The sequence below is a fragment of the Carya illinoinensis genome, chromosome 4 (genome assembly GCF_018687715.1).
Source record: "Carya illinoinensis cultivar Pawnee chromosome 4, C.illinoinensisPawnee_v1, whole genome shotgun sequence".
NCBI classification, from domain to species: Eukaryota; Viridiplantae; Streptophyta; class Magnoliopsida; order Fagales; family Juglandaceae; genus Carya; species Carya illinoinensis.
In genome coordinates, this window is record NC_056755.1 from 21,847,247 (window position 1) to 21,858,700 (window position 11,454).

At 37.8% G+C, this 11,454-nt stretch overlaps 1 protein-coding gene across 1 annotated transcript; it reads right to left on the bottom strand.

Moving 5' to 3' along the window:
- Positions 1-2,030: 2,030 nt before the first annotated feature.
- LOC122307558 (pleiotropic drug resistance protein 1-like) lies at positions 2,031-9,578 on the bottom strand. The gene is made up of 24 exons (XM_043120484.1): positions 8,981-9,578; positions 8,730-8,850; positions 8,532-8,620; positions 8,309-8,393; positions 8,057-8,216; positions 7,860-7,936; positions 7,463-7,516; positions 7,276-7,366; positions 6,894-7,195; positions 6,486-6,767; positions 6,049-6,365; positions 5,763-5,926; positions 5,563-5,666; positions 5,318-5,474; positions 5,113-5,235; positions 4,840-5,006; positions 4,410-4,742; positions 3,922-4,212; positions 3,748-3,831; positions 3,509-3,642; positions 3,140-3,367; positions 2,871-3,042; positions 2,497-2,751; positions 2,031-2,382 (listed from the first exon to the last, which is right to left on the bottom strand). Exons 1-24 carry the CDS (start codon positions 9,277-9,279, stop codon positions 2,125-2,127), a joined length of 4,347 nt encoding a protein of 1,448 aa, XP_042976418.1. The 5' UTR covers positions 9,280-9,578; the 3' UTR covers positions 2,031-2,124.
- Between the last annotated feature and the right edge of the window lie 1,876 nt (positions 9,579-11,454).

The following is an 11,454-nucleotide window of genomic DNA, read 5'->3' on the forward strand; positions in this document are numbered from 1 at the left end:
CGGACACTGAAATAATATTTGTAGTTTTAGGATGTGTAAGTCTTATGTCCTCTATCTAAAAAAAAAAAAAATGAATAAATCTAAAATTTATATTAGAAAAAAAATCTTTTTAAATGGACCATACTTTTTTCGATAGAAGTTGGTTTTAAAGTTACACCATCTAAGACTTTATAATTTAGCATTACTCTAGAATTAATTTGCATGCATGCAGCAAGTTCCAGCTCAACGGTGGGAGATATATATTGAAATGAGTTTACGAGATTTGAATTGCAGGAATCCTTTCGACGTAAGGATTTCTTGTCCTGGTAGGAGTAGCTTTCGGAGATCTCCGACGCCTGTATAAGTCCCGCTCCCCTCATAACCTATAACCCAACAAATTTCTCGGTTGTTTCTTTCTCTCTCAACGTGATGAAGAGTTCACGTCCTGAATTTTCTTGTAAATCTGGTACCACCCGTGGATTACTTTCTGGTCGATTACGGAATCTGATCAGTGCAGATCATTCGGTTTTATTCTGCAATCCCAAAACCCCAAGTGCCACCGTGGCCGTGAGGCCAGAGTACTCTCATGACCACAACTCGGAACACGGCCTTGCTAAGAATGATGTTTCCGTGCCGGAATCGACGCTTTCCTGCAGGTTTCAAAGCGAAGTAGCTTCAATGGAATCAAAACTCTCTTGCGGGTTTGACCAGGGGCTAGTTTCAACAGAGTTAACGCTCTCTTCTGGGGTTCAGATCGAAGCCAAGAAACGCAAAGCACCTGAAGCTAGAAGCTCTCTTGTCTCTTTTGCGAGGATCCATGAGCTATTTACTGAGAACCCACATGAAGGAGTTTCAACAGAGCTGAAGCTGTACGATGAATCATGGAAATATCCCGAGAAGACCGAAACCGTGAAAGACAGGCCTGAAGAAGTTTCAACGGCGCTGAAGCCGTTTGATGAAACATGGAAGATTGATCCCAAGAAGAGCGAAACCGTGAAAAACTCTGCTATTAATCCAAAGGAAGATAGCCCAACAGTACTGATCTCTTACAATTCCAAGGTTACAGTGACCTCCAATGCTGTGACTGCGAGGACGAGAGTGCGGCGCCACGACAAAGATGATCTACACGCAGAGATCAGGACACCCACTGCCATGGAGGATCCTTGGAAAATCAAGAAGACACTAACGGAGAGTGATCTTGGTAATATGAGCCGGCTCTTGCTGAAAACAACTTGGGTCAGGCATCATGTTTTGCCATTCTTGGATGCCGATATCATTAGAGAAGTTGAGAGTGAGGGCATCCGCATTAACGTTTGGGATCACGATTTTCAGTCCGCACACGAGTTGGTTCTCAAGAAGTGGAAAACCTCTAAGAGTTACGTTTTGATCAATATGTGGCACAAAGATTTTGTGAACAGGAGGAACTTGAAGAAAGGGGATGTCGTGGGCCTTTACTGGGATCCCTCTGATTCAATGCTCCATTTTAGTGTTCTACGACGTCGGGCTGATCTGATTGCTCAACCAAATCTTTAAGTTTTTTACTGGATGCTGGATAAATTAATATATATTTGTACTAAAATATTGAAGTTGTGATAGGATGTGGATTAATATCATGTTGTCATCTAGCTTAGACGAGTGCCGATACTTTCATTGTAACATTTATATTATAACCAAATGTCAATCATCGCTTCTGCTTTTAACCCGTGCGTTCATTGTCCATATCCCCCCATGTTGGTATCTTCGATTTCACTAGCCATATTAACATGAATGATGGAAGTCATTGCTCTATCTGGTGAATCTATTTTCACCTTACTGACATTAGCATCAAAGCACGCTCAATGTAGTTAGGTATTGTAATGAAGGCATGAGGGCTGGAGCTGCTTGTACACCATGCTTTAGATGCATGTATAGCTGAAGAAATTCGCTGTTTTACCATGTCATGCTATCATGGGATTAGTCCAAAAACTGAAATGTTGCTGTTTGGGCAGGACCGTAGGAGACACTCTGTTTTTCTTTAATTTTTTTTTTGGTTATATAATGAAGCAGTGCCATATGATACATGTATGTTATCAAAGAAATACAAAGAACTTCACAAGTTTTTGTTAAAAATAAAAAATTAAAATTAAAAAAAAAAAAAAAAAAATCCTATCGCCTCTGGAAGTTCAACACTTTAATGGACACAGCAAAGATAAATGCAAAGAGTAATGCAAACCCAACAACGACAGCTGCAGCCACTCCCACAAACTCATGTTTGAAACCAAAATACTCTCTCACAAAATCTTCCACTGTTTCCCCAGTATCAAGGATGTCCTTCTTATCCCCAAACTGTGCTGCAACCAACCCGTAAAGGGTCCAAGCTAATGGACATGCCCATGAGTACCATCTCCACCAAATTGGGATCCTCTGTTTTTTACCAGGTAGGAAAATGAAAGATGAGGAAAAAAAAAAATTACTCGAGGGTAATATAGAAGATGAAAAAGAGATACGCTTGAAAGAATTGAGAGTGTAAGAACTTACAGGTCGTGGGATTATAAATCCTGAGAAGAGATTCCATAGTGCATAAAATGCGGAGGAAACTATGGAAGAAATGTGGTGGTTTGGTGTCGCAGCAACAGTCATCATGCCATAGAAAGTGAAGTACAAAAGGGAGACATACATGAAAAATATATACCAGAAGAATTTGGCTGCAGTCCATTCAAAACCAATCATTGCATAAACTATGACACCATATACCGCAGCTTGTGCAAAAACATATGGGAGCTCAATCAGAACCTGTAACATAAAATGAAATTGCATAAACGTGGGTTTAAATCTTATTGAGAAGTTGATGTCTTACACATGCGTTTGATTGAATAGAAATAGGATATCGTAGCTGGAAAAATTGTAGGTACCTGTGCAAAGGCATAAGGCAAGGCTGAATACATCCCTGCTGCTTTTTCTCTGTAGAAGACTGTTCGTTCAACAGCCACCACTGGCTGCACTGAATTGGCATTTTTAACACCGATAAAGAGAACAGAAGTGTACATCGAACCCATAGCATTAAATACATCTTGTTTCTTTGTCCTGCGATCATCAATGTTTGAAATTCAACTCAAAAGCTCAAAGATATTACAAGAATTTGCACATTTGTGGATTGCTTAGTTCTGTAGTTGTAACTCACGTTTTCGAGCCGAGATTCCAGAACATTGTCCCAAACATCAGGGCTATGATGGTTGTGAAGAGAAACCTTACAGCAGTATACAGCGGGTTGCGCCAATATGACCAGTGTTGTTTCCACAAGCAAGCCATGAATTGTGTGAAATATGTCTGCGAGTGTTGTGTAGGGAAATAGAGGTCCTTTGATCCAGGAGCAGGGCTGCTCAACTCATTAATAAGTGCTTTGTTTCTCCTGTAATATTTGGCATTCAATAGTACAAGTTTTGTTAAAAAATTCCAACATAACTACTGTATTTATTTTAGTAGTTTTGATGATGGAAACAAAGATATTATTTCAGTCTTAAAACTTAGTCAGGTATATTATTAGACCGACCTGTAGAGCTCTGATTCTCTGTACACATTAGCAAAATCAATTCCCAAAGCCATTTCATGTGCTGAGGAAGTAACTTCCAACATCCAAGTCGCTGGATTATGACCATCTTTAATTTTACAGATTCCCTCTATTCCCTGGATGTAGCAGAGGTAAATGTATTAGCAAAATCTCTCAGAAAGAAAACGATTTACAGGATAATTTTGACTGTACATATCTCCTGATGGTCCTTGAGATCATACCTCAAAATAATTGATTAGATGGCAAGAGTGGCGACCCAATGGCCCAACATATATCTCCTGACCCCCACGCTTCATTAGGAATAGCTGCAATTTCATGTTAAATATGTCATACTCGTTTACAGAAGATAAGGTCCCCAAAAGTTCCAAACAATTCGGTTGATTAGTATTCCTCACCTCATCAAATGCTTCAAATATGTCAATGCTTGGCTGATGGATGGTGCACACAACTGTTCTTCCTGTGTCCACAGTGTTCCTCACAGTCCTCATGACAATAGCAGCAGCTCTAGCATCCAGCCCGGAAGTTGGTTCGTCCATGAAAATTATGGAGGGGTTGGCAACTAGCTCTACTGCAATGGTAAGCCTCTTGCGTTGCTCAGTCGAAAGGCCATTCACACCAGGCAACCCAACCAATGCTTGCCTCAAAGGTTTCAATTCCACGAGCTCCATAACTTCCTCAATGAACATCTGCAATCATTTTTCATTTTTTAAAATTAGCTTTACACGTGCTGGTTTAAGAATTCATGCAGCTTATGGGGGTGACTCCAATTTTTTTTTGTCATCCAGAGATCTTCAACTGGTTGATAAAGCTTTAGAATATAATAAGAAAATACAGAAACAAAGTCAGCATTTGAATATAAAAGTCTCCAATTTTAGATACCAACCTTCCTTGCTTCAGAATCAACATCAGGCGAAAGGCGGAGCCATGCTGAATAGAGCAAGGACTCATAGACAGTAACATGAGGAGAGTGGATGTCATTTTGCTCACAATATCCAGAAATTCGAGCAAACGTCTCTTGCTTCTTTGGGTACCCAGAAATTGTTATCTTCCCGTCAATATATCCACCGGTTTTTCTACCAGCCAGCACATCCATCAGAGTAGTTTTACCAGCACCACTGACACCCATCAGAGCTGTGAGAACTCCTGGCCTGAAAGCACCACTCACATCCTTCAGGAGCACCAATTTATCTTCAGTAACACCCTGAATCTTCATTTCCTGCAAAGTCGTTTTAAACAAATAGTGTATTATAGATTTGAAAGTTGAAACAAAATCCACTTCATTTACAAACCATTTTGTAATCGCTGCAAGTTACCTGTGGCATGTCAACCGAGTATGTAATTTCATCAAAGGTAATGGCATGTTGTTCAAATGGAAGAACCATGCCTCTTTTCCCATTCCGACTGACCTCTACCGTATCCTCCGCACTAACAGATGAGGACTTAGAGGAAATACTTCTCATGCTAGTTTCAATTCTACTCTCTGCAGGTCCACAAAATTCAGTTGGCTTTAAGAGAAACAACATAAATTAAGAATAGAATAGCGGAATAGAAACACACAAACAGATGTATCTCATGAGATATATCACCTATTTTGAATTGGTGACTTGAGCTATTTCCTCTACGTGATGACTGACCAGCTTGTCCTGATCTGTCATCGTGCCTATTGCTTTGAGGTTCTTCTTGTTTAACAGCCTGTGGCTTTCCCAATGCTGCACAATTGTTTATAGCAAATTACTACACATAACATTACAAGATCGTATGTATGGAAGCGGATAAAGTGAAGTAACGCACGATTGAGGTAATTGAGCGCCAGAGTGAAGCCAGCATTGAAAACTAAAATATATCCAATCAATCCCCCTACTCCTATCCAATACCAATAGGCATGTGTGAAGAATCCACGGGACTTCAACACTTCAACTCCCAGTGATTCCATTGAGTTTGGGAGAACCTTTAACAGAAAAATGGGTACAAATGTCAGACAATTATTATAGATAACAAAGAGAAAAGGCCGTACATTGACTAGTTCAAGAAATTACATGTCTCCAACTCTTCCCAAGGAACTCATTAACCACTATAGCATTCTGCCCATACATCAAAGGTGACGTCCAGTAACCCCATATCCACCACTTCTTCATGTTCTCTGTGGGAGTAAGCAATGACAAAAGAAGCATTAAGTAGGCTGCAGTCCAATAACGAAAGAGGCCACATACAGTATTATGAACTTATTAAATTATACCTCTTGACAGGACAAAGCCACCCAATGCAAACAGCATGACCAGTGCAAATGAACCAAATGTGGTGGCAACAATCAGGTCCCCCCTACCAATTGCAGCAACGAAGCGGAATAATGCAGAAGCCATCTGATTAACAGCTACGAGCAGAAGGCACTGTCTAAAAAACCTGGAATATGTACATGATTAGCAAATAAATCATTTCAAATAGAAAAGAGAAAAGAGATTGAAACAACTCTTTACAAGCTAATAATGGAAGTGATTGTTTTTTTTTTTTATCTTATCTTTTACCTTCCAGCACTTGGATCAAATCCAATGACATAGTAAGTGATAAAAACCCAGACAGCAACTTCTACAAACGTGATAGGGATCTTGATGATCCATGAAGGAAGAGAGTATGCCCATGCAGGATAGAATAGGAGATTCCTTTGCTTGAAGAAAACCGGAAGCTTTGCTACTGTCATGGAAATCTCAGCTGTACCATTAAACATGATAACAACAACACCATAGAACAAAGCGCCAGCGTAGATCCCTCCGTCGGTCACTGAATTGCGGTGCATCTCCGTCCGTAGGAAAATTGTCATTGCAATCAGGGCCATTATTAGAAGCTAAAAGAACAGAAAAGGTAGAATTTAATCACAATCATGTGTAATGAAATGTAATACATACATACATACATTATATATAAATATATAATACACAAAATCAAAATGAAGCTAAAAACTTACTTGGATGAGCTTGAAGGTGTAGACAAACGAATTCCTCTTCATAAGCAAGAATTCTCTTGATAAGCAAGCTTTTAACAGCTCTGCCTTTCTAACACCATACTTTCTATTTGTCAAAGCAGCTGGGTGGCTCTTTGCCCTGTTAAATGGAGTTGCAAGCTCTTCTGTAAGTTTCCGTCCCACAGGAAACGATTCGAATGCCTCAGCGAATTCCTTGCTTGTTACAAAATTGTAAGGCTCATCTTTAGCTGCCCAATACTGCTCCTGATCTTTCTTTGACGTCACCTATGACAAGTCGGTTACGTGTGAATTCGACTATAAGATTTTGCATGCAGTCCTCTTCTTTTTAGAAGATAATAATATCTGTTAGCTTCAGAAACAAACAAAAAAAAAAGCTATGTTTAGACTTACTTCTTGGAGGAAGTCGGCCACCCCTTTCCTTTCAGGACATTTGAAGCCCATATATTCAAAAAATTCAAGAACTTGCTCACGGGGACCCTGATATACAATCTGGCCATCAGAGAGGAGAATAATGTCATCAAAAAGATTGTAAGTCTCTGGTGCCGGCTGGAGGAGTGAGATCACGACAGTGCCATTGAGAATGTGAGCATATTGCTTGATTGAATTCACAATCTGATAAGTTGTCGAGCTATCCAGACCAGTTGATATTTCATCCATGAATAGCACCTTAGATGGTCCAACCAACATCTCCCCTATAATTTCATATCTGAAGATTATTTCATCGTTCGCACAGAAAATATATATTTGTGCACATTGAACTAGGAATGATTACCTGTTGTTACACGCTTTCTTTGTCCTCCAGATATACCCCGTAACATTTGATTCCCAACCAAAGTATCTGCACAGACTTCCAATCCCAGAACCTGCAAAGTGGATTGGATGAGACATGAACCGTGGTAAACTACCTTGGATTTTATAAACTCTTTTCCTCGTTATGTAACAATTTGCAGGGATGTTACCTTTAAAATATAATCTGTCACCACGCTGGCCTCCTGACCTTCTGTTGCTACTGCCTGTATTAACAATCCCATTTAAAAAAAGGTTTTCAAAAGCAAATGTAAAAAATTATTCTTCTGGTTTGAACATAGCTTTCACATATAACACATTAATGGAAGGCGCCTGTTTTTGCCATTGTAATATCTCAGTAACTACGAAAATATTGTGTGAAGGGGAGAGAGAGAGAGAGAGAGAGAGAGAGAGAGAGAGAGAGAGTATTCCCCTCCATCAAGATAAACGACTTGTTCATCTATAAAACAATCATCAAGCTAAATAGGTACGTCACTATGCTATAATTATACGTATACATTAAGCTATAATCTCCTAATGCGATACGTAAGTGGCAGTGTATTTTCTTACCTTCATGTAGATGTCAATATCAGGATCAGGCTTAATATTTGCTTCTTTCTCTCTTCTTGCTAGCTCTACCAGCATCTCTGCAGTAGGAGGTGTTAAAACAAAGGTCAAGTTTAAATCAAATAAATAATTCGATTACAGCCTCAAGAGTCCAATGAAGGAAGGATAGAAGAAAAACAAAGGCCTATCCGTATCCTAACCATAACGTGATCCGACCCCTTGACATCTTGCAGAAAAGGCCAAGGTCTCCCTTACTGTCATTTCGGCAATATGGAGGTCATGCTGACTGACATAGGCAGCAGTTCTCTGGGGTACAAACTCCCGCATTTCGTGGCCATTATAAGTAACATTCCCAGAAAACTGAAAGATAATTTCCGCTTCATATATTAGATATAAAACCAAAAATAACAATATGCAATCCAAAATGTTGAAAGAGTCCTAAACTTTTATACCTTCAGGTCAGGATCGAGCTCTCCAGCCAAAGCCAGCAAGAGCGTGGTCTTTCCAGAACTTGGAGGACCCAAAAGTAGCGTCATTCTATGTGAAAACGTCACACACGAACCATGTTAAAAGAGTAAAACAAAAGTTCTAACCCTGAGGGTGAAATATTAAAGAGGGAGATTATCAAACATTGAGAAGTCATTCAGATAATCGGAACAAGGACTGCCTCCTCACCTGCTTGGCTTGATGACCCCACTAACATCTTGAAGGATGGACAAATGCTTCTTTCTACTTGGAAGAATATGAAGATAATTCAAGAAACCCTTCAAAATCAAAGGACAAAGTAAATTGTATAAAACTAATGACAATGGAAAGCGTCAATATTTGTACAGTATTAAAAAAAGGATTACATATTTACACAATGTTAATTACCTCAAGAATGTTAAAGGAGAAATTGAAGAATGTAGGTAGAGCTCTGCTTCCAACATGAGCATCTGCCTCAACTTTTAAATTCTCGAATCGGACTTCAATTGTCGGAAGAGTGATTCCTACTCTGAGAAATTGAATTTAAAAAAAAAAAAAAAAACATTACTGAAAATTCATATTAAACATACTTTAAAAAAAAAATGTTGGATAAACAGAATGAACAAAACCTACATAAATATAAATAACATTAAAGTTACCTGTCGAGACGATCCTTGAGCTTTTGCAAGAACTTCTCATTATCCTCTTCGGGGACCTTCAACAACCTCTCCATTAAACTCTTCTTTTCCTGAACTCCAAGATCATGTATATTGATTTCACTGGCCTCGCCTTGCGGCGTAGTCAGCAAACCTTTCTTCAGACGATTGAAAGTAGGAAGCTTCTGTAGCGCTGCCCATTTAAGAGCTTCTTCGTCTTCTTCTTCCAGTGAAGACCTTGAGAAAACTTCCATGGTATTGTTTCTCCATATCGACGCGTTGTAAATATCACCACTCTCCATTGTAGAATTTGTTGGAAATGCAAGTAAATAAAGGCGAAGATTTCAGAAACGGAACCCGGAAAGGCAGAAATGGGTTACCAATTATGGTTCGCTGGGTTTTGTTCTTTCTCCCTTCAATGAAGATTGTTTGGGTGCCGTATTTATAGAGAGGTTGAAGTCCATACATGGTGGCTTTAGAAGTGCCAAAGATAGGAACGGCAGATTTGATAGTGAAATATCTTTCGAAGTAACAGTTGTTCATTGATTCTGAAACAACGAAAATTCATGATTTCTTTAAAATCGCACGTCTCTTTTGAGACGCGGGACACTGCTGAAATAACGGAATACGTCGCCGTACCTCGGCTGGCAAACTGATCCTGATCATCCTGCATGTCTCTTTGTTCACGTTAACATTGTTAGGTGATTAAAATAAATAAATAAAATAAAGAATTCTTCAATTTTATAAAATACATGACGTCACGGGTGACAATAACTGAAAACCAAATCTTGTCAGACTGATTCATTCTCCACCACCCTAACTACCGAGAATTGCACAAAATTAAGAAGATGAGACCAAAACATAAGAAGACTGCCCCTTGACGTTGGTATATATTTATATTTTTTGAAATATTATAAATATGTATTTATTATAATAATATCTGATAAAGAAACCAAGATAATAAAAATAGGAACTTGGCGGTGACTCTATTTCAATAGTAGTTGTCTTGATTGAACGTCATCGATGATGTCACCATGCATATATACCAACATAATATCAGATAAAGAAACTAACATATACCAACATATGATGTCACCTCCCACGAAAAAAAACACACATATGATGTCACCACGTCATCGATGATGTCACCCATGCATGTATGCCAACATATATATCGCGCGCAGTCACGTACTTTTGCTTCTCACTCTATAATTAAGTCATACACATCATCGTTTACCTCATCACATATATATATATATATGACATGTGACGTACACTGTATATGGGCGAAAGTGAAAATGCAGCCAGCCATACATGATAACCAGTCAATAGATAACGTCCTAATATATATTGCAACCTCACCATACGCTGGACTTTTGAGTTAATTCTGACTTAAGATGTGTTTGGTTATTAAATTTAATTTAATTATTGAAAGAATTTATTATTTTTTTAATTTTTAATAAAAAATTAAATTCATTACAATTTACTTTATACATTTCAACTTAAAAAATTAAACTCATTTTAATTTAAACAAATTTAAATTCATCTCAATTTAATATATAAAATATTATTATTTATCATTTAATTAGACTCATCTCAATTTCTAATAAACAGTAATTGCCTCTATACTTTGAGAAGAGAAATGCATGCCTAGCTGTCGTCTGGGTGGACACGTTATTTTCCCAAAGTTGAAGTTTTCCGACTCCCGTACGCACGTGGGTCATATTTTTCGTCCATGTATATTATATATGGTGAGTATTAATTAGGTAAATTATAAAATCTCCTTAATTAATTTTCTCTACAATCATATATAAATGAAATTAAATCATGAGATGAACTGTGACAACTAATTACTCTAATTATGCGAGTAAATTCATAATTAATATATACGATCTTATGACGATAATTTTAATTTATCCCACTTAAATTAGCCGCTACCATCATAAAAAAGTAATTAGCCAGTACCCCTACTAGTACTGCTGCTGTACAACTGTCAACTTTTCCTCTTTAAATTACGCTTCATGTGGTTTCTTTTTTCGGCATATCAACTTTACTTTTTTCAAGTCACAGGCCCCTCGGGAGGTCGCCGGGGTTGGTGGCAAAGGTCAAAACTTTAAGATGTTTGACCGTGCAAAACTTTAGACCCGGCCTCTTTCTCTCTCCTTTGAAAAATATAATGAGTTTTTATATTTATAATTCTCACATACCCCACACTATATTTATATTTATTTTTATTTTTAAAATTTTTTTAAAATTTGTTTTGATTTTATTCTTTCTTAAATTAATTTATTTCTTCTACTTATTATCCATACACTACATATTTAATAAGAAAAAAAAATTATATTTAATGTTTAGTGTAAAAATAATGAGTAGAATTTTTTCAATTATAAATAATAAACGATTACCGACGGAAGCATGAGGTACAAACTCCGGTCTTGCTCACAATCAGGTTTCCAACCAATTACTAATGTTTTCTT

Excerpts from the sequence above, each read along its gene's own strand:
- LOC122307558 (XM_043120484.1), bottom strand. The coding sequence starts at position 9,279 with ATGGAGAGTGGTGATATTTACAACGCGTCGATATGGAGAAACAATACC. Across the intron at positions 4,213-4,409 it reads TTGATTCTGAAGCAAGGAAG|ATGTTCATTGAGGAAGTTAT; the intron begins GTTGGTATCTAA and ends AAATGATTGCAG. Across the intron at positions 2,752-2,870 it reads TGCCTTATGCCTTTGCACAG|GTTCTGATTGAGCTCCCATA; the intron begins GTACCTACAATT and ends TTTATGTTACAG.